Source organism: Hyaena hyaena, unplaced genomic scaffold (genome assembly GCF_003009895.1).
Source record: "Hyaena hyaena isolate Hyena2069 unplaced genomic scaffold, ASM300989v1 scaffold_1976, whole genome shotgun sequence".
Taxonomy (NCBI): Eukaryota; Metazoa; Chordata; class Mammalia; order Carnivora; family Hyaenidae; genus Hyaena; species Hyaena hyaena.
Window position 1 is genome coordinate 57,291 of NW_024082610.1, and position 24,272 is coordinate 81,562.

General features: G+C 36.7%; 1 protein-coding gene across 1 annotated transcript; it reads left to right on the plus strand.

Annotated features, from left to right (window-relative positions):
* Positions 1–1,462: 1,462 nt before the first annotated feature.
* Positions 1,463–22,333, plus strand: SLC5A7 (solute carrier family 5 member 7). The gene is made up of 8 exons (XM_039225199.1): positions 1,463–1,640; positions 6,034–6,147; positions 6,882–7,037; positions 10,939–11,087; positions 14,457–14,600; positions 17,503–17,656; positions 20,480–20,697; positions 21,707–22,333. The coding sequence occupies exons 1-8, from the start codon at positions 1,463–1,465 to the stop codon at positions 22,331–22,333; spliced, it is 1,740 nt and encodes a 579-aa protein (XP_039081130.1).
* Positions 22,334–24,272: the final 1,939 nt, after the last annotated feature.

Consider the following 24,272-nt stretch of genomic DNA (forward strand, 5'->3'; position numbering starts at 1 on the left):
TGCAGCCCCCAACCACCGAGGTGCCTGGGCGGCGGTCCCGACTAGAGAGAGCCCCAGCCGGCGGAGCACTTCCCCGTGCGGCAACCACTCCAGGTAGGAGCAGCTCGGGCATCCCCGGCGAGTCGGAGCCCGCTCCCTCGGGGACAGGTGGCCGCCCAGCCGGCGTTTTAGGTCGGAACGACGCATCTTTTGTTGCCTCTTGGCGGGGATGCGCGGGCGGGTCCGCTGTCTGGCACCCAAGGCTCTTGGGCTTCAGCGGCGGGAAAGTCTGGGCGCAGGAGAGGGACCGAGGGGTAACTGGAGGGCTGGCGGGTGGGGAGGGGCTGGGATCCCCCCAGGCTGGGCCCTGGAAAGAACTTCCCAGCCCGGTTGCTCACAAAGGCGGAGCGCACCCAGCCAGCCCGTGCTGCTTTCGCTTCTGCTGAATTCGATGGAGGCTAATTCTTTGACCCAAAGACTCACCACCCACCTGCATTCCCCCCAGAAGCGGGCTTGTGTGAACTCGAGTGCATGAAATAGCCGTGGTCACGAGGGTTGAAAAAAACAGAGAACAAGAATTCCAGAAAGTGAAGGCTTTAGAATTGACATCTGTCTTTTATGTCTTGTTTTTAATACCTTTGACGCCCTCTTATATTTTTAGGCAATACTGTATTTTTAAATTGTTTTCTTGTACGTACCATTAAGAGGGTGGGGAAGAGATGAAAGGAGCAAAGAACAATGGAAGAGCAAGAAGAGCTGGCGAGAGGGTGCACTCTTTAAACAATGTACAGTCTTTAGTTGCTACAGTAACTTGGATCACGAGCACTTGTTGAAAATTGGAGTTGATGTGCTTTTGAAACTGGTTTTCCTAAAGTTTTTCCCCCAGATATTTGTATGTCACATTACTGTTGGAACTATTACGTACAATTGTTTGAAAGGAGAGAGGGAGGAATGAATGGATGACTGAATGTAAGAATATGTTAGAATTCTCAGAGTAGTCTTACAAATCCCTTTACATTACTGAAAAATTTTAGATAGAATTACTATCTAAAAGCCGGTTCCAAAAGTTCCAAAAGCCGGATATGTCCTCTTTGTAAATGATTTCTTGACTGAGTTACTGAGTTAAGGTACAAGACAAGGTTAATTTTAAATTGAAAGAATTTATTTAAGCACAAAGTGGCCGTGATTACATTTGGTAAACAGCTGTTTCTATTTTTTTCTTCTTCTTGAAAGCTCAAAACAATGTTAAACTGTTAAATAAATACTAATTAGAATAAAATAGTGGACATTTGTTGGCAATTGCTAGTGTCATATGCAATTTCAATGTGCTTTTTCTGTAAGTGGCCCAGGATCTCTCATGAGCCAGCTGGTTTATTTCCAGCTGCCTATGCATGCTTGGCTGGTTTATAATGCATTACTGTATTTTCTTCAGAAATCTTAATGAAGTAGCTCACTGTGGAAGAATCTGGACCCCTAGATAAAAATGGCTTTCCATGTGGAAGGACTGATTGCTATCATCGTGTTCTACCTTCTAATATTGCTGGTTGGAATATGGGCTGCCTGGAGAACCAAAAACAGTGGCAGCTCAGAAGAGCGCAGCGAGGCCATCATAGTTGGGGGCAGAGACATTGGTCTGCTGGTGGGTGGATTTACCATGACAGGTAGGTTCTGATGCCTCTGCTCCATGCTGCCCACCCCTCCTTAGCTTCTCAGAGTGACAAAGCAAACAGCCTTTGTCCTTTGGGGATTCTTTATGCTCGTTAATTACATATTCTAAAATTAATTTTACATTTTTTTTGAAACAAAAATAAATGGATGTCAACTCTGTAGTACTCGAACAAAATGATTTTATAATAAATCGCTGGACAGAATATCAATGAAATGAATCTGGGCGATTTGGACAGCTCAGTGGGTGGGAACAGAATAAAAACAAAGGAGAAAAGTGTCCTTAGTCTTACAAGCTACGTGATAAAGTCAGTGTGTCATCATGTTCATTAATACAGGCACGAAGTTGTGACTTTGTGTTGTCTTAAATGATGAATGTCAATGAACATTAACTGGTGATGGTTTTCAACTGAATGAATCAATTAGGGGCAACACAATTGCAAATTGATAGATGCCCTGTTTTGAAACCTAATCCTCCCATTTAATAAACTAATTTCCTCAGAGGAACACAATCACATGTTAGGAATCCATAGCACTGGGGATAAAAAACAACAACAAGGATTTCCAGAAGGCTTAATATAAAAGGGGGAATGTTAGGGCGTGTCCTAACAGGAATGCTTAGCCAAAGTCTGCAGCCCTTTCCTACTCAAACCCCCTCTGGGCTCAGAGAGGCTGTTATCTTTCCTTCTGTGCATAAAGGTGGTTCTGTTCAAGTGGTGACTTGTTTCTCTTTTATATTCTTGGTTGTTGAAAATATTGCTGAAAAACAACAATTTAAAATTATATCTTTAATATTATTTGCTATGTATTCACTAACAATACACATTTTACTTCTGATTCTTACTAGGTTTTTAAACATTAGCAACATAATCCAGACTAACCAGAACTCTGAGGGCCCATTGGAAAATATCCCATGAGAAATTATATCCAAATGATACCCAGTCCTGATGTGCTATTTAAACATGATTCATCCGTATATGAAATCGTGTAACAGAATAGTGCAATCTGTGAAGACTGCATCCCTGCCAGCCATCTGAAACCTAAAATGTTCTAGAATAATTTATGGAACCATAGGCTTTATTTTTCAGACATATACATTTTATGTTCCTTTAACACTTCATCAACTGTATATGGTGTCATATGATCATTATGAGGCTCTTTATACATGAGCACTATGAGGGCTCTGGGATTAAGTAAGGACCAGAGTCAGCACCAAACCCTGGTCTTCTGGCAACCATACCTTGGGGCCTGTCTGCAATGCACCACATACAGCCCTCCAGCTGGCTTTGCTTCCTCTCTTTATAAAGGCACAACATTTGTAAAGAGGTCCTTTTTTACCTTCTGTGTCTCAATTTTTCTGTGTACACACATATATAGGACAAACTGTATTGTGCAAACTATTTTCTGTGATATCTAATATACACAGATAAGTAGGAAAACATAAAGATTAAGAATCATCCATAGCCCTACCATTTGCCTATGTTTCCTGAAATGTTGGTATAGATTTTCAGATATTGTTTCTCTTATTATCCACCTACTGATGCATACCATGCACAACTTTACATCTTAATTTTCATTTTTCATTATAAGCACAAAAACCTCTTCTTGACCCTAAAGATCCAGATGTGATACTGGCATCTGAAGTGCATCAAAACATTCAGATTATATTCCCTTCAGGTTTTTCCTGTATGCAGAAAATGAGAAGAAAAGCAAAATAAAACAATAAAAGTTGATCTCACTCAAAAAATTGTTGAAAAGAATAAATGAGCTGCTGTACATCAAAGTTTTTGTTCATTGAAAGTTATTATAGTGCTCTATGACTCTAGTTTAATATTAGCTCTATTGTGTTCATAAAATAATATTTCAGAATTTGTTCTTTTATGATCTAAAATGATTATTTCAACCTAATGGTTTTTTTAAAGTGTATAGAAAAATTTGAATCGTGATTACTTCATATGAAGTGTCATAGTCTAGCTCAATTTTTAAAGATTTTTTTCAATCTTTCAGAACTGTAAAGAATCTTGGTCACTATCATAATTCATTTAAAATCTGAACCATATTATCTAAACTTTGTCAGATTCATTGATCATATATGTTTGATAAAGAATAAAGATTAAAAAATAAAAATGTATTAGTTTAAAAGAATTCTTGGCCTCTCTGATGAATCTGACATGCAATAAACAAACATGCAAACAAATCCTGGTGTAGAAGAGACTAGATTGATAAAAATGGAGGGACTTAACCAGGATAAGCAACCAAGTCTTCACTTCTATATTATAATGTTTACAATCACTCAGATACCAATTTTGTTTTTGGACAAGGGAGAGGACATCTACACAATGAAAAATGATGACTTACAAGCTTTGTGCTTGTAAGACCATTTCTTTTATGCAATGAAACACTGCTAGTATGTTGTTAGGAGATTCAGTTGCCTAGAAGGAGAATCAAGTCTGATTCTATACCTGTGAAAATCATTTCTTCAAGTCCTAATTAGACACACAGTGGAGAGAGGAAACCCTGTTTAAATTTCCTGGAGGACTTAAAATTAGAAAAACAAATAATAGCATTTGTCATTTATTCACAACCAAATGAAAGCTAGCAAGCAGATGAAAGTGGCTGCTATATGCATATTTGTCTAATTTAAGATTTTGTATGTCTATTTAAATGTGCTTAGGATTCCTTTCCACGGAGGTCTTTTCATGTTAACCTTTAAAAAAATACTAATCCTAAAACATTCCCTTCTTTGCTTGGTATCTGGATTAAAAGCCAGGTAAATTTTGGCATGAACACAATGGAAACACCTGTCTTTGATAGTTTCATATACATAATATTTTACTTACATTCTAATTTTGAGATTTCAGAGAACTTTTCAGAGTCAAATTTTATTCCCAATTGGATAATATAGCCTATAATTCAGACTCATATATGATATGTAAGCCCATGTTCTGCATAATTTTACACACATTCTACTAGGGATTGTTTTAAATATTTTGGCAATATTCTTAAAGGATATAAACTGTAAAGATTTGGGGCACCTGGGTGGCTCAGTCAGTAAAGCGTCCAACTTCATCTCAGGTTGTGATCTCACAGTTCACAAGTTTGAACCCCATGTCAGGCTCTGTATTGACAGCTCAGAGTCTGGAGCCTGCTTCAGATTCTGTCTCCCTTTCTCTCTCTCCCTCTACCCTACTCTCTCTCAAAAGTAAATAAACATTTTAAAAATTACAAGGACTCTCTCTCAAAAGTAAATAAACAATTTAAAATTTACAAGGACCTAAGTGTTTCAGGAAGAAGCAAATAAGATATTGCCTTCTCAGAGAAAATTGTAGAGTTTAGGCCTTCTTGGCCTAAACTCGCTTAACCAACATGTGTTTTCTTTGGTTCCTTGACCTCTTCCTTCAGTTGTTTTGTTCTATTAAGTAACATCTGAAGAAGACATATTTCTTATTATTCTCCAAGAAATATCAAATATCTTACTAAAAAACCAGAATTAGAACAAAGAATGCAAGTGGGTATGCAGTCAATATTTAAATTCTAATGTCCGTCCAGGTCCTAAGTGTATGTTGGGTACTCGGGAAGAGGAGGAAAAAGATAATTTAAACTCACTTTTGGACACCTTGGAGTAAAATTATCATTCCTCCCTTAATAATTTAAGAAAGTAAGTAATGCTAGGATGGAGAACATCTCTGCCAAAATCCTATGTACACAGAGTATTTAAGAAGTAACCCTATTAATTAAAAATAAAATTTAAAAGCAGCACATACATACACAACTGCACACACATCCCCCTGCCCCCTCCTTGAGGAAGATAATCATGATCCATGTGAAAAGATCAATGCAATTAAAACAAAAAATCTTAAAATAAAGAAACTTGACTTCATGTTCTGGAGTCTGGGGGGAAGTTGTAGTATTATTGAGACTAGAAATAGGCATATAATATTTTATATATAATCTCAGACTTTGGAATATAACAATATCATTTTAAAGTATTGATGACTAAATGGACTCAGCAAAGACAGGGCAATGCTGTCCAATAGGAATACAATGTGAGTCACAATGTTAAATTTTCTACAAACCATTGTAAATAACATTAAAAAGTAGAGGAATAAATTTAAATAAGAGAATGTATTTAACTCAATACACTGAAAATGTTTCCATTTCACCATATAATTAATGCAAAACAATTATTGAGACATCTTACATTCACCTTCGCATATGAAGTCTTTGAAATCCAATGTCTATTTTATACTTGGAACACTTCAATCCAGACTAGCCACATTTCATGTGTGTAGCAGTCACAGGAGGCTACTGGCCACTTTGTTAACCTGAGCAGGTCTGGGGTATGACGGGTCTGGCAGCATCTTTCTCTCATTCTTCATTCTATTTCAGCCACCTGGGTCGGAGGAGGTTACATCAATGGGACAGCTGAAGCAGTGTATGTACCAGACTATGGTCTAGCTTGGGCTCAGGCACCAATTGGATATTCTCTTAGCCTGATTTTAGGTAAGTGAAAGTTTAAACCTTAGTGTCGCACTTAGTAAAGCATAAAGAACAGGAGTACTAACAAGTGAAATAACAAGTCAAACTGTGAATAACTATTGTAGAAAAAAGGGTTATCATAGTTCTCTCAAGTAGCTATTAAAAAGAATCAGTAACACTAGTGCTTAGATTATTTTATCTCTTGATTATGGAATATGATTTTAGTCCCTTGATCTGATGGCAAGAGAATAGTCAATTTCCTAGTGTACAATTTTTTTCTTTCAAAAATAGTGTAGAGATATCATTAACAATGAATCAACTTGAATTGTACCTGAATTGCTTTTTGTAAATTAAACTGAGAAAAGGTCAAGAATATTATATAACAGAGTTCCCAATGTTTTTTGAACTTAAAATACTTTTATTGGATCTTGTGCTTAATCAGGGTCTAAATGTTATGCTGGGTGATACAAAGACATTTTAGTGAGTGCCATGCTGGTCATGTTTTTCAATCCACATGCCTCAGATATACCATTCAATGGCCCTTTGAATGCATACAATGACAAATTTATTAAGAAAGTCATGTTTGGTTGCTAAGTATGTCTTGGTTCTGCATTCACAGTGTATTTCAGGCTGGTTCCTCCACACATATAAAATGTCTAAAAAATTTATTTCCCTTGAGAAACTAATATAATGTTGGCGAAAACTATTATATTATGAATTTTTTATTTTCTCATAAACACTTGTTTAATATCTTTTAGGTGGTTTGTTCTTTGCAAAGCCTATGCGTTCCAAAGGATATGTGACCATGTTAGACCCGTTTCAGCAGATCTATGGAAAGCGCATGGGTGGGCTCCTATTTATTCCTGCGCTAATGGGAGAAATGTTTTGGGCTGCAGCCATTTTCTCTGCCTTAGGTAAGGACCTCTGCCTCTTACTTCCTTCAATCACAGGCCAGGCTACCTGCAGCTTCTCTCACCTGAATTAATACAACCATCTCCCTGCTTATGGTTCATCAGGTTCCTCTTCCTCTAGTCTACACATGGTAGCCAGACTCATCCTTCTAAAACTGAAATCTGATCATGTCCCTTTATTTTCCCCTTCTAAACTTTGAAGTGGACCCATAAAACTTTTTATGACATAGGCTCTGGTTCCTTTCATCACACACACACCCTCCTTACTTTTTCAGAATTATAGATCTCCTCTCTTGCCTCTGACACTGTGCAAGCCCAGGTGCCCTCTGCTTTGAACTCCTTTCTACCCTTTCATTTTGCACTTCTGCCTAGCTAACCAGGAAATGTCCTTCAGTCTTCTTATAGATGTCACTTCTTTGGACCAGTAATCCTGACCTTGCCAGATGCTTTTTCTATGGGCTTCCTTAGACACCTAAGGTTTTATTTTCATTGAACTTGTTACTTTGTATTATTATGTGCCTATTTATCTATATCATGCCCAAATCTAACCTCACAAAGGGGATTCTAAATTTTTTAAATGTAGGACTTGTGTATTGTTAAAAGTTGTAATCTTATGACGAATGAATGAATGAGTCACCTATGGCTATACTTTCTTCAAAAGAAGAAAAACAACATTTCCTTTCTCAGTGTAATCCTAGTACATCCTAAAATACTGGGTTGTAGATATGTTTAGAGATCTAGAAAATAAACTTAGACTCCTTAGGACCTAACTTACTACCAAGACCAATTAATGCTAAGAACAACCTATACTTGGCCCATCGGTTCTCAGCCCACTTGCAAGGTTTAGAAAACAAGATGGTGGGAGATTGGTCAGGCTCAATAACCTGACTTTTTATCAAGGGGAAATAGAAACCATTTCACTGAGTGCTGAGTTCCTTCTTGATGATTAATAGAGTTGGAAGTTCCACAGCCTTCCTCAGTGAGCTATGTCCCTGTTTGATATCCAGGAATCCATGATTGTTTCTCTCCATTTCTTCTTATAAATGAAAATAAAGGGCTTATGTCTATAGCTAGATCCTAAGTGGTCAAAGAAAAAGTAAGATAAGGTGAATATACACCTTCTATTCTTGACTACAAACTTATCTTCTGATTCAGTATTATCATCACATCTGACCCCTGTAATGTCAGATATTAGTTTATACTACCTTTCATGCCATTATTTTTCAAACTCCCATATAATCTTATCTTCTTGGTCTCCAACTATAAAATGAAGGGATGATTTGATGTAGAAAAGAGTTTGATAGCTATAAAAAACTGTAATAACTCAGTGGAAAATGTTTCACTTTCTTGGTACTGTAAAATAATACTCCACAACTACCACTGCACTTATATCCTAATGAAATTATGTGTAAAAATACGTCTCCTTTCCCACCTTGCTCTCATTAGCCAAGAAGCAATGGTAGTTTGTCATTGGTTTCAACACTAGAAAATGTTGATTTTAAGAACAAACTGCCTGCTGAGATATTTAAAAAGGAGTGGGCTGAATAGCTAACAGAATGAATACAAAATGTTCACTCTCATGGAATACAGATCAATTTATACAACAGAGCCCTGAAGGGAGAATTGAAATAATAAACTAATATTTCTAAAGTACTTTGGAAATATAAACTTGAACCAAACTTTGAACTTTTCTGCAGTTAGTTATTATTGTATATGTGTATGTGTGTGTCTACACCTATGTGTTATGTCACAAAGTATGTAAAGTGTGTTGATATCTATATATCCCTCCCTATGGAGATGCACACATATATCAAAAACATGTACATGTATAAAACACATTGCTCCTATTGCTTGAAATATATGCTCTGGTAAAGAGAATGTGTATTTTTAAATTAACACATATTTTCATCAAAAATAATAGTTGGACATAATTCAAAATTAGTGCTTATTAGAAATAACTTGGAATACTTAAGAGTAAACAAATATAACATCTATTATCACCTTCCTGTGAATGTGCTGAAACAGGAGAATTTTAAAGTATGCCCTTGTCATAATTGGACAACATCCTTTACATACATTTTTAAGGAAATGTATATTTACACTACTCAGATCAAATTCAGTGAATTTTTATAACTTTATTGTGGGTTTATTTTAATGGCTTCATGAGTAAACTAATATTTCACAGCAGATATGAAAGTGTAACTTCAATTTTAGTTACTACAAATGATGGAATTATTTAGAAAATATTTTAGAGGAAAAAAAAATAATCCCAATCTTAATAGTGATAGAAAAGTGGGTGATTTCTTTAAAACCACTGAGTTACAAGCAAATGGCAGTATTTACCAGGATCCATTTCTTTAAAATCCTAGTTCAGTGATCTTTCTTCTATAGCATATAGCCTCCCTTCCTAACTTTTGGAGGTATGGAATTAATAAAAATGTCATGAATCGGTAGAAAATTAAACAGGAGCCCAAAGAGGCAGTGTAATAACTGGACTTGTCATAATTCCTGAGATATAACTTAGAAATGTTGTTAAAATTGAGAACCAGACCAAATGAAGATTGGCAAAGAATTGCAACTAAAGTTTCAACATGAAGCAAAAACTCAGTCCATTATCCAAAGTCATCACCTTTGGACTGATCCAAATTGACCATCTTCCCTCATCTTCATCCTCCAATACTATACTTTTCCTTTTATTAATTCATTTTTAATCATAAAAATAATTTAATTTTATTACCAAAGGCAAAGAACTAAGAAAAATTTTTTGAATAATATTTTATATTGTTGAGGAATAGTAGCAGAACATAAGATTGCAATTAATGATACAAAAAAATTGCAGATTTGTTGCACATATGCTGGTATTCCTATAATTGCTGTGTTAACAATATAAGACATAAACTGTGTAACTTTTGAGAACAATGAAGAAATGGTTTGTAAAGTGGCAGGTAAATTCTGAACTGGAAGTCCAACATCCACAGTGGTCCAGTGTCCATATCCTCATATTCTCATTGGAAATAGAGACACCAAAAACACATAAGCAGTCAGAAAGTAAGAAAAACATAATTTTTTCTAAGGCAGTTTTAAAATTCTGATAAGGAAAATTACTTAAAAATACAATGTTGAAATCTAGGGTTCTTCAATATGTTGGTGTCCTAGCAGCAGGACTGGATTAACTTTACCAGTTTTATTATTTTCTCCTACAAAGTTGTCTTAAACCTTGGCACTTTATACCATCTGTCATTATGAAAAGCTATCAAAGGTCAGAGTTAATGCCAAATGGAAAATGAATATTAATTGCAAAATGTGGAAACTGGTGATTTATCTCATGAATATGAGTAAATATATTGTATAAATTTAAAGTCTGTTCAGATAGCTAGTAAAATTATTGTAAGTTCTTTTTTAAAAAAGTTTATTTATTTGAGAGAGACAGAAGGAGTGCAAGCAAGGGAGAGGCAGAAAGATAGGGAGAGACAGAAAATCCCATGCAGGCTCCACACTGCCAACTGCAGAGCCCAAAAAGGGGCTTAAACTGACTAACCATGAGATCATGACCTAAACTGAAACCAAAAGTCGAATGCTTAACCAACTAAGCCACCCAGGTGCCCCAGTAAGTTCTTATAATAGTATTAAATTTAATATATTTCATGGAATTCTGAGGTCATATCATCAATTTTGGGTGTCCCTACATATGTAAGTTACCAAAGCACCAATTTCAGGAAGGAAGAATATTTTATAGATTTTAGGACTTCAACATGAAAATTCACTTTGGCTGTTATCATCCAATACATTTCACATGAGACAGGAGCACTACCTGCTGGTACTGAACATTCAACATATCCTTGAACAGAAAGTGGAATCCATTTGATTACCTTGACCACAGCATTCTCTGGTCTGCTTTATTTAGGAGCCACCATCAGCGTGATCATTAACGTCAATGTGCAAGCTTCTGTCATTGTTTCTGCTCTCATTGCCACTCTGTACACACTGGTGGGTGGTCTCTACTCCGTGGCCTACACTGATGTAGTTCAGCTTTTCTGCATCTTCATAGGCCTGGTAAGTGGGGCTATTCACAGACTGTTTTTTCTTACTTTCCTTTCCTTCTTCTTTCTAAAAGATAATGTGGTATTTTATACTAACTCAACAAAATTGAATAGAAATGTTATTTTCCAACATGAGTAATATATAGTAAGTCATGTGCCATTTGAAACTTTAAATTTCTCATTGAATTAATTGGATGAAAACATATAGTCATTTAATTGAATTTTGACAGAAAATATGCCTTCAATTTAATTCTTAAAAAGGTCTAAGACTTCCTTTCCTTCATGCCCACATTTGATGGAAACTTTTATATACTCTTCCTTGAGTTTGAAGGCAAACAATACTTTACACAGAGTTAAAATGACAATGTTAGTGCTTACCTGCATTAGTCTCTTACCCTTTCCTTGTATTAGTTCTAATTACATAAGACGCTCATAAAACAGAAACTATCCCATTGAAAAAACTATGGGTTTCAATATTTATCATCACTATTTGGAGTCTAAAAACAAAGAAAAAGCATGAGATTTATTATGTATTGCTTGTAAGCCCTCAATTAAGTTAGGTCATATATGTATGTTTATTCAGTAAAAAGTACTGAATTATAAGACATGAATATAATTGGTATTAAAAGTGCTTTTGTATTTTACATGCACATTTTAGTCAATCTTGAGCCTTTGTAAACTCAAAATCTTAAAATGTGAAGACTGTATTATTATTCATATAATAATATCCAAGACCTGAGACATATCTAAAGAATTATTGAGGAAATAGTGTGACCACCCTGGTCCGGGCACTGTATTGAGTTCAGACATGTGTATGTTATCTCAGCTGTGTAGCCTATAGGGGAGGTGCTCTTGTAGAAAGTCCATGGATAGAGCATGCTAAGACTGCACATTATGATTTACTTTCCACAGATGATTAAAGCACCCTTCAGCCTCCTCTTTTTTCCTTATTTTTCTCATATTGAAAAGCTCTTCAACCTATGTTAGTGTTTACACTAGACAGTCAGAAATGAAAAATGAAGTTGAATCTTAGACTCATTTTTTTGTTTTTTGTTTTTTGTTTCTATCACCATTAATAATGGAGGGAAAAATTTAAAGAACCTACTACAATTAAAGTTATATTTCAAGCACAAATTAACATATGCTAGCAATGATCATAATATATCCTCTTTCCCCCCTAAAATCTATGTGCATTTCATGGAACTTCATTCACTTGTATTTTAATTGAATTCAAATATATTTAATTTGTTCAATGACTCTACTTTTTTTTATTTTTAAATTGCCAAAAGCAAGTGGGCAGTGCTGAAATTCGGAATTCTCTTTAGCATCATCATACACTTCCAGAAATAAATCTCTGTTCAGAACTTTGGAGGCAAGGTTGGTATGGCACTGACAGCTCTCATAGTTGATGCACTTGGTATTCTAACAAACACGACCTCAGGGGATGAAGCTATTTGTTGATGTTAAATGTAATTTCTCATTGCTTTGCATGAGACCAGAACTTAAAATGCACAGGTGCTTAAATCAAGCATGTCAGTACAAAGATGGCAGGGCAAATATATGTGGGGATAGATGTTAGAGTGCTTTTCTGCTACAAAATGACACTAAGCTGATAAGGAATCAAGTTGTCTTGGTTATTAGTCAAGAGTCGATTGATTTGACTGAATAAAAGGCCAAGAATGGTTTGTTTTCCAACCTTCAAATGGCTATACGTGCATATGTAATTAATGAATCAATTCACACCTTACCAATTCCTTTTCTCAAATTTTCCAATTTTGTTGATTTTATCACTATCCTTGGAGGTCCACAACTGTAAACTGGAGGTTCATCTGTTTATTTTCCCTCTCTGACCTCTTTTCCCACTGTAATCTAAGGGCTTTTGAATCTCTCCTCATAATCCTTTTTGGTGCCAGTGTCTTTCTATTTCCAATTTCATTGTTCTATTTTAAGCCTTTACCGGAGTCATATTAGCGTACCTACTGCTTTTTGTGACTTCTCCTTCTCCTAACCTCACTGTTCACATCTAGAAATTAAAACGCAGAAGAAGTCTACTAAACTCTTTTTAAAACTCAGAAAAAACAACGGGTGTTGGTGAGAATGTGCAGAAAGGGGAAGCCTCTTACACTGATGGTGAGAAAGCAACAGGTACAGCCACTCTGGAAGACAGTATGGAGGTTCCTCCAAAAGTTAAAAATCAAACTACCCTGTATTCCAGCAATCACACTTCTAGGTATTTACTCAAAGAATACAAAAATACTAATTCAAAGGCATAAATACACCCTGATATTTACATCATCATTATCTACAATAGCCAAATTATGGAAAGAACCCAAATGTCTACCGACTGATGAATGGATAAAGAACATGTGCCCCATATATACAATGGAATATTACTCAGCCATAAAAAAGGATTGAAATCTTGCCACTTGCAATGACATGGATGGAGCTAGAGAGTGTTATGTTAAGCAAAATAAGTCAGTCAGAGAAAGACAAATACCATATAATTTCACTCATATGTGGAATTTATGAAACAAAACAAACATATAGAAACAGAGGCAAACCAAGAAACAGACTCTTAACTATAGAGAACAAACCGATGGTTACCAGAGGGAAGGTAGGTGAGGGGATAGATGAAACAGATGATGGGCATTATGGAGGGCACTGCCTGTGATGAACACCAGGTGTTGTAAGGATTTAATTGTTCACCTGAAACTACTTTTACACTGTATATTAACTAACTTAAGACTTTAAAAAAAAAAAAAAAACTTAGAAGAAATGCCTCTAGCTTCAAGTTGCCTGCAAAACAAAACAAAAATCCCTCAGCTTGCAATTCAGATTTCTCTCCATATATTTATGTTTATCTGTCCCATTTCCCTTAACCACTTGTCACCAAACATATGTGTGTGCATTCCTCTTTGCCTTGTTCCACATAGACGGTCTCCCCATTCACTTCCTTCTTCTTGTTTTAGCACTAGACTCACCCCTGAAGCTTTGTCTCACCCATCAAATTCTCAATCAGGCCTTTCCTTGTCACTTTAAAAATTGGACATCTAATTCAAAGAAAACAAACAGTGTTTATATATCAATATATTTAATGTTCTCAATTTTCATGTTTTCTTGCAAAGGTTTGTTGACTGCTCTTATATTTGATAAGATATAATGTAATTAAGCACAGATGTAGATAATATGCTACTCTAACTTTTGTAAATAAGTATTTCATGGCATCCCACAGAGAACTTGATTCCAAGATCTTCTGTGTCTCAACAAGAGGAACAACAGAGCTAAGTGGTCCATGGGAAAACAACATACGTGGCTAAACCTTGCATATATTAGACAGGTAAAAATCATAGCTTAACATTCTCCTGTCCCTCTTTGGTTGCAGTGGATCAGTGTCCCCTTCGCCCTGTCACATTCTGCAGTTGCCGACATTGGGTACACTGCTCTTCACACCAAATACCAAAAGCCTTGGCTGGGGACCATTGAATCATTTGAAATCTACACTTGGCTTGATAGTTTTCTATTGTTGGTAAGTAATGCCCTTAACTAAGGAATGTAGTCTCATTTTTCCTAAAATCAAATGCATTTTTAAGATTTGAAGGCTTTCATATAAATTTTACCTACTAGCTTATGTCTGTTTCTGCACTGACTACTTCCTGTTGGAAGGCTGGATCTAATTACTGGCTTTGGCAGCTGATTAGTGTCAAAGTGGAGAGAGAGTGAAGCCTTCAAGAGACAATGTCCATAGGGTAATATATGGTGTGTCCCCATTTGTGATGTCCTACAAGTGAAGAACACTAGGCCCTACCCCCCAGGTCCCTCCCCAGTCCGAAGTCAAGCCTTCTAAAAGTTTTAATTTGTATTTTGGGTTAAGGCATTACAACCAACTTCTTCTGAAATAAGTGACCCATTCAGTATCTAATTACTTAATAAGTAAATTAGTCATGCCAAAAGGCCCTTAGTGCAGACAGGAATTGCGAAAGGAGGTGTCTCTCAGGAAAGATGTCAGGAAAGAAGTCTTGGGACATCAGAGACAGCTTACGAACTTGGCAGAACTTTGGGGTGAAGCTGTTGGCAATGAACAGTGGGGCACAGGAGATATAAAGGCAGATCACAGATTGAGGAAAGACAGGAAAACCAAAAGAAACTGCCAGAGATTGTGATTTTGCTACTTGGAGTGGTTACTTAGAAAAATACAACACTAAGAAATAGATTAATATTTATATCACAATTGAGGGGAAATTGGTTTTGTTTCCTTTTTAAAGAGTTCACAATACTTTCTGATTTCACTTTGTCATTATGGCACTTTGCTAAATTTCAGCCGTGAAGGTATATATGTCTGTCCCAGTAAAGAATTTCCTGATAACAAGACAGGAAAACAGGAAAACAAGTTGTTTTCAGTGGTGGCGAGAAGAGCTTCTTTCCCAAGGATTGTTAAGAAATATATTGGCTGACATTTTTCTAGATTGGATTTTAATTATGAATTGAATGGAGAATGGGGTTAAATACTATGTGTGTATGAACTTATATCTGCATGGTAGATATACTACTTATGGTTACATGGAGGAGATTATGGCACTATGAGAACATAGGCAGTTTGTTGATAATCACACAATTCTCTGAGTGAAGGATTGAAATAGAGAATCAAGACCCAAAAATTATTTTTTCTACACCACACTTTAGTCCTCTGATTTAACGGATCTTGAATATAAGGCATTATGTCTAATGACTGCTAAGGTTTCTTCCACTTCAAAAAGTTATATGACTAAGTTATGCTCATTCTTCAAAATGTAACAGAAGTGAAAATGCAATAATAGATAATGAATGAATGAAGGACTGAACTGTAGAAGGAAGCCTCCAAACGTTTCACCAGTGGTCTCCAACCTTCCAATTTTCACTCTGAACTTCCATTTGTCATAAATGATTTATGGGTTCCTGCTCTGGAAACCTTCAAGGTATCCCCCAGCCCCACCCTGAACCTGCTCACTGACAGCATTCCTTACCTGGCCTGTTGTGATAGCCCTTCATGGTCTCCCTGCAGCAGCCCACTCACGTTTCACTTCTCCAAACCCATCTTCCTCCTCACCATCAGACCTTCTGTTTGTCTGTGGAGGTCTGATTTCACTTCACTTACAAAGCCCTGGTGACTTAAATGTCCAGAGAGATCAGCATGTAAATGATGGTGTATAGATTCATATAAGCATCTAAATTATTGATGAATGTTCATTGGCATAGAAAATGTTAATAATATACATACAGTCTTGATTTAACAGGTTCTCAACTTTAGAGTGGTGTGAAAGTGATAGCATTCAGTAGAAACCATACTTTGAATTTTGATCCTTTCTTGGGCTGGCACTCACATTGGTACAGGTGTGATAATGATAAACAATACATCCCAGAATTTAGAGCCCAGTGAGAGGCAATTAAAGAAACAACTTCAATACTTTGTGATATGGGAAATTCATTCACCAGTTCACTCATGAACAGTGACTGTATGTGAGTCAAAGGACCATAGCAGTAATCAAGGAGAAAGTATTCTCCAGCCTCCTCTCTAGATGCCCCCCACACACACACCCTATCATTCATTAAGACAAAGACACAGTGATCTCATAGCTGCTTCGTTGCTTTTTCTTTCTTTCTCCCATTTTCACACCGGATTCTTTACCAGGTGCTGTCTTCTCTCTGCATCTCCACATAGTGACACCTTATCAATGCTTCAGAACTGACTCCCTGTCATTCCTGCAGGTGTTCCTGATTGCCATGCAGCTGTCAGTCTGCCTACCTTTCCCCTTCCCTCTGTTACCCTAAATAATTGTTTCACATTTTTCTTCCCATACATACTTCTTTATAGCAGACAACAAATTACATTATAGTTCACTGTCCCAAAATGTTTATGATTCATATCCTCAGTAAGAGTTTTAAGTACATCCCCCATGTATGGCTCAGTCGGTTGAGCAACCTACCCTTGGTGTGTCAGCTCAAGTGATGATCTCACGATTCATGAGATCAAGTCCCACTTCAGGCTCAGTGCTGACAGCATGGAGCCTGCTTTGGATTCTCTCTCTCTCCCCCCCTTTCTCTCTCTGCCCCTCCCCCATGCTTCTCTCTCTCTCTCTCAAAATAAGTAAATAAATTTTTTTAAAAAGAACCTCCATATGAAAACAAAGTTTAGGGTTCTGAGAGTTGTAATGCAGCTTAAAGTAGGGAAATTAAAGAATAGAAAAGATTGTGTTATGTAATTATGAAGCAAAAAACTTGAGGAAATGCTGTACAGTTTTCAAAATGTGATGATCACAGTTAAGATATTTAGCATGGATGAGAGCTATACAAATGACTACTGTGAATGTTACTGTAAAAAATATTATTTAAAAAACACCAAATAGCTGTTATTTGCCTCTAATTCATCTGAGTCCCTGTTGTTCCCCATGCAGATGCTGGGTGGAATCCCATGGCAAGCCTACTTCCAGAGGGTCCTCTCTTCATCCTCAGCTACCTATGCTCAAGTGTTGTCATTCCTGGCAGCTTTTGGCTGCCTGGTGATGGCTCTACCAGCCATACTCATTGGGGCCATCGGAGCATCAACAGGTATATCTCTCACAACTTTACTAATTGACCCTTTGAGGCTTCACTGAAGTGACCAATCACCACCCAGTCTCCCTCCGTGCCCCACTTTCCCTCTTATCCATTCCTAGTTGATTGTTTCTCATCATATTCATACACAGACCTTTGTTAAAGCATTCAAACAGTTGCATTTTAGCTCCATGCCTCCAAACAGTTTTTGGTTTCTCTCCTCACCAATAAAACATTTATGAGCACAGCCCCTCCCCCATGCTGGTGTACTTACCAATTGTGTATATGTAATCCTGTCAGCAATGATTCTCAACCAAGTTGCATGTTGACATCATCCAGGGAGAGGAGGGATTCTTTTAAAAATAACTACTTCTTTTTTTTTTTTCTTTTATTTATTTCCGAGAGAGAGAGAGAGAGTGAGAGAGAGAGAGAGAGAGAGAGAGACAGCATGAATAGGGGAGGGTCAGAGAGAGAGGGAGAAACAGAATCTGAAACAGGCTCCAGGCTCTGAGCTAGCTGTCAGCACAGAGCCCGATGCAGGGCTCGAACCCACAAACCATGAGATCATGACCTGAGCCAAAGTCAGATGCTTAACCGACTGAGCCACCCAGGTTCCCCTAAAAAATACCTACTTCTATCCTATCCCACGGGGATTTTATTTTAATAATCTAAGATGCAGTCAGAGAGCAGTGTTTTTTAAAGTTGCTTTGTAGGTCAAAGTGCCGCCCAAGTTGAGAGCCATTGGCTTAGAAATTTACCTGACACCTAAGGCCCACTTTGAACATGAGATGCCTGCTTTACATTTTTATAGTTTGTTAATTAAAAGTTTTCTTTCTTGGAGAAATAAGTAAATAAGTTTGCAAGATAAAGATAAACTGAAGGCAGTAAGTCACTTAGAGAATAATTTACTCAAAATTAGTAAAAAGAGCATTATGAAATTCTTATCTCCCAGTTAGCCTATTTAAAACATTTTTTAAATCTCTCTCATGCTCTCTCTAAATAAACTGTAACTCATATATACATATATACTTGCATAAATGATGGAAAATTCTGAAAAATAATGCTGACCATGTTTAATTGATCATGCAGTTCCTTCAATTATAATAAAAAACTTAAACTCTCTGAAATAAAAAAAATAGTGTTTTATTTCTTTATAGTATCAATATCAAGTATAATTTCTGCGTTTCAAATTTTAAAACTTGAAAGCACATTTGCCTATTTTATTTTTTCAAAAAACTTTTTATACATTTCAAGAAACTTCATGTTGCTTACTTTGGCTTTGTGGTTTTAAAAACTGTTTCAAACATTTATATACATTCTTCTCTGTATGGAAATGTATGGTTGTATAGTTTATATATGTAGTTTTTCTCTTTTTCTTTTTTTTAATATTTATTTATTTTAGAGGGGGGAGGGGCATAGAGAGAGAGGGACACAGGATCTGAAGTAGGCTCTGTGCTGACAGCAGATAACCCAATGCAAGGCTTGAACCCATGACTTGTGAGATCATGACCTGAGCCAAAGTCTGACGCTTGACTGAGCCACCTAGATGCCCTATGTATGTGGTTTTTCTAAGTCAGCTTCACAGAGTTATTTTGTGAAGATCAAATAAATTGATAATATTTGTAGTTAAATTTTACTCCAAAGGTCAATGCATTGAATTAACTATAGTTTGGTGAATCTCCAGATTTGACTGAATATTATCATCATTCAGACATATGCAATTAGAATATTTCAGGATAGGAGTTTGGACTCTGCATTTTAAAGGCATGCATGAGGGATCCCAATGTTCATTCAGGTTTGCGAACCACTGCATCCAATGATGATTCTTCCTTTTACTTCTTGCTTTAACAAAATCAAGCACTTGCCATCCTCTGCCCATTTTTTCCCTATCCTCACAACTATCAAACTGACTCATTGCTTTTAACAACCTGGCCCACAAACTTAGCCAGGGATGCGTTGCAAAACATTGCCTATACACTTCTGATGCCCATGTCCTCCTGCTTTCTCAGTAGTCCTTTTACCTTTTATGTTTTGAGTTCTTTTACATGGAGTTCAAAAACCTCCTGAAAATGTCAGCCTCATACCTGCACTTTCTACTCAATAAAACAAGGATTTTCCTTTATCTATCATTCCTCCTAATTCCCGTAAGTGGAATTCAATACAAGAAGCAATTTAGTTGGGAGAAAAATAATGCTGAGGGAGATCCCAAGCCAAGGTTATATACAGGAAGAGAATGGATGAGAATAGCCTCACTATTGTCTATCTGTGAATGCTTATATGACTAGAGACTAAAGACTGAAGCAGTAAGTGTCCTCTCATATCTCCAACTCGCTGAAGAAATACTCTATGCTTTTGTTTTATAACATATGTTTTCTATGATTCTGTACAATTTCATATCACAACTGAAGAAGAGAAATAGATAATAGGTAGGTAAGTAGATAAATGAGTAGATAGATAGATGATAGATAGCTGGTGATAGATAGCTAATAGGTATAGATAGACAGATAGATAGATGACAGATAGATGATAGATAGATAGATAGATAGATAGATAGATAGATAGAGATAGATAACAGGTCTTGTGAATAAGAGTAAGGGTAACCAAAACCGATTACTTTCCAGAATTGTACACGAGACCATTTCACTTGACCTACAGCACATAGACTTCCTACCTACTTAGACCAACATACATAATTATACTAACTAGACATCTCTGATCACACTAATTCATACATTCTGAATTTATTTTAAAACTTCCTAGAGAATGGGATGGCCCCCAGGTGGATAAAGAACATATGGCCCTTTAGTTGTTGTTATATCTGTTGTTTCTATTCAACAGACTGGAACCAGACTACATATAGGCCTCTAGATCCCAAGGACAACAATGAAGCAGACATGATTTTACCAATTGTTCTGAAGTACCTCTGCCCTGTGTACATTTCTTTCTTTGGTCTCGGTGCAGTTTCTGCTGCCGTTATGTCATCAGCAGATTCTTCTATCTTGTCAGCAAGCTCCATGTTTGCCCGGAACATCTACCAGCTTTCATTCAGACAGAATGTAAGAACAGTCTTTTCAAGTCTAACATTATTGCTCTTGTAATCATTGCATTTACTGTATCTGTAATGTTATATATTTATTAATATTCCATATTAAAATCTGACCCTACTCTGATTAGGTACACAAGATTAAATAATGCTGAATTTTATTTGTGCTGTATATGAATGTCTTTAATGCATGCTACTATTCACTTTAGTACAGAAGGGAACAAACCAACGTAAGCATTTTTTAAGAGCTACAGTCATATTACTATAATTCACATTTCTTGTCTTTCTAATGAAAGAATAATGAAACCTAAAATATCTTAGAAAAACTTTGAGTTTAATCAGGTACTATAAGAAACTTGAAGCAGAACATGGTGAGTATGTTATTTGATGAACATTTGTGTAGCATCTGCCCCACTCTTAACTTGAACTCCCAAGTCCATGTTTGTGAGAAAATAACCTCTCAGTGTGATTATCCTTACTGAATAAAATAGGTACAGAACAGTGCTATTGTGTCACTGAGTAGCCAGGAGCTCCATTCCATCTTCTTCCTTCATTAAGGCCTGTCTCTCTCTAGTTTTTCTAGGTCATAGTTAACAAAATGGTCCCACATGTTTTTAAGGTGGCTGGCCGTAAAGGTGGTAGAATTCCTAGGAGAGAGGAAACAAGGGTGGGCCATGCATCCTCATGGCCACATAAGAACTATTCCTTAATATGAAAAGCACATGAAATCTCCTCTTGCATTACTATTCCCCTGTGATGGCACATTAGCTCCTCTCACCTCTCCCCCTGCATGTTCAGGGAAAGGTGCAGCTCGCCTGTGCTTCCTGCACAAAACATAAAACCTCTCACAAAGGCCCATCAGGGAAGCCACCTAGATTTCTTGGTTCCTACACTGTCATTTAGGTTGGTTTTGCCCTCATTGAGCTATTTGAACCTGCTTTAAAGCACAGAAATGCATTTCATTCTTCACCTAAATGAGCCAGCACACTGTGAAAATCTGTGACTATGGCAATTTCTTGCAGGCATCAGACAAGGAAATCATCTGGGTCATGCGAATCACAGTGTTTGTGTTTGGAGCTTCTGCGACAGCCATGGCCTTGCTGACAAAGACTGTGTATGGGCTCTGGTACCTCAGCTCAGACCTCGTTTACATCATCATCTTCCCGCAGCTGCTCTGTGTGCTCTTCGTCAAGGGAACCAACACGTATGGAGCCGTGGCAGGTTATGTGTCTGGCCTTTTCTTGAGGATAACTGGCGGGGAGCCATATCTGTACCTGCAGCCCTTGATCTTTTATCCTGGCTATTACCCTGATAAGAATGGCATATATAATCAGAGATTTCCATTTAAAACCCTTTCTATGGTTACCTCCTTCTTATCCAACATTTGCATCTCCTATCTAGCCAAATACCTATTTGAGAGTGGAACCTTGCCTCCCAAATTAGATGTATTTGATGCTGTGGTTGCAAGGCACAGTGAAGAAAATATGGATAAGACAATTCTGGTCAAAAACGAAAATATTAAGTTAGATGAACTTGCACCTGTGAAGCCCCGACAGAGCATAACTCTCAGCTCAACTTTTACCAATAAGGAGGCCTTCCTCGACATTGATTCAAGCCCAGAAGGGTCTGGGACTGAAGATAACTCCTAATGACTCCATCCACATAAAATAATGCTTTCACAAACAGAGCGCTATAGCAGGCTAGTCTGGGAAGGACGGGTTGCAGCATATAAAAAATATACTTAAAAATAAGCAGCATTCAGGAGGACAAAAATCCATATAAAAGGGCAATTGCAAAAATGCAAGCCAAGCTAGAAGGAAGCATTTGTGAAAGCAACAGCTTGCTTTCTCATAGATATTTCTCGTCCTCATTTGATTCTGACTCTAGATATTTTTGTTAAATATTCAAAAGTGAATTAAACCCCACTCAAATAACAGAAAGTCAAAGTATTCATCTTTATTCTGAAAAAAAAAAAAAAAAGAAGTAGATATGAAAGAGCCAAGGAAATTCTGGAGACTTGATCCAGACCTTGACTGTTACTGCACTAGGGCGTCTAGTTCATTGTCAAGATGAAGTTGGGAGAGTAACTTGCCATCACTCTAATGAATGGTGCAACAAATCAATGGGTGATTGTCCTGATGTCTTGATGGTTAACCCCTTCTTGCATCTTCTTAACTAGAATGTTTGCTGAATATACATTTTGTTTCTCTTTTTGTAGTGACACACATTATTCTGAGCACAAGCAAAGCAAACACACACACAAAATGTTGTGTTGTGACATTTCTTTATGCACAAGGTAATAGGAATAGGAGTAATAGGAAAAGTAGACTTTCCTTCCTACAGGAGCTCTGGCTCCTCTGAGTGTGCCCAACAGCTACCATGGTGCATTAAGAAGTGTACCTAGAGCATGGAAGGCATTATTATTAGGCAACCTTAAAGCAATAAATCAAGAAGGCCATTAAGCAGAAAGTGACAAGAGAAGGTTTTTATCTTCATCTGAAGTTTGTAAAGTTTTGCTTAATGATAAAAGAGGTAATGTCTTGGCTGACTATCTAACTTGGTATTGAAAGTGACATTGAGCCCTATGTAAGGTGAGATAACAGTATAGGGGCAATTAAGCTTAATGAGAGACAAATGGCACCTCCTGATAAAACTAGAAAAACAAAACCCTCTCAATTTTGGATATTATTTAATGAGGATAATTTAGTGTTAAGAGAGCGACTCTGTGACACTTTTTGCAATAGCCAGTCTTAGGTACTAGACAAATCACCATACAAAAAGTAGATAGTGAATTTTAAAATGCAGACAGAGGCAGAAAATAAAAATAAGTCCTAAAGGGAAAAAAGCCATCAATTTTAACATTCGTTGTCCACATAACTTTCATGAGGTTGGTCATTAAATATTATTTTGCTCCTTTTCTGGAGTTAAAAAATATGTATGTATGTGTATGTATATATGTATATATTTAATGGTTTGTATCCATTTTAGAACTTTAAATGCTTTCCCAATAGTCACATTATAGAAATATCCAGAGTTATGTCTACAAAAACATAGTGAATTGATGAGCTAAAAAATTGTCAGAGCATTTGAGGCAATAAGGAAAGGTAACATGACTTATTTAAACTAAAACATTTTAGTTTAAATTTTAAATTTGTCCAAAATTATTTGCAGTTCATAGACAAAATGAAGTTAATTCAGTGTTTAACATTAATTATAAGAGTGTTGTTAGGAAGCTAGAATTCCTTTTAAAAACTTTTTAATTGTCTCATAGCATCAAATGATACATGAGTTAAATTCACAGGGTACTTTTTAGAATATGAATTAGATAATTCTACATGTTGTAATGGCCCATATTTTAATGCTTTATCAAAACTTGATGGAGAATATGACGTTGCATTCAGAATCTATATAGAACATCATCTATACTGTGGGGTGCCTGGGTGACTCAGTCCGGTTAAGTGTCCAACTCTTGATTTCAGCTCAAGTCATGATCTCATGATTGTGAGATCAAGCCACACATGGAGATCCTCACTGGGCATGGAGACTGCTTAGGATTCTCTCTCTCTCTCTCTCTCTCTCTCTCTCTCT

Coding starts and splice junctions, on each gene's coding strand:
- SLC5A7 (XM_039225199.1), top strand. CDS start 1,463: ATGGCTTTCCATGTGGAAGGACTGATTGCTATCATCGTGTTCTACCTT. Junction 14,601..17,502: donor TTGATAGTTTTCTATTGTTG/GTAAGTAATGCC, acceptor TTCCCCATGCAG/ATGCTGGGTGGAATCCCATG. Junction 17,657..20,479: donor GGCCATCGGAGCATCAACAG/GTATATCTCTCA, acceptor TCTATTCAACAG/ACTGGAACCAGACTACATAT.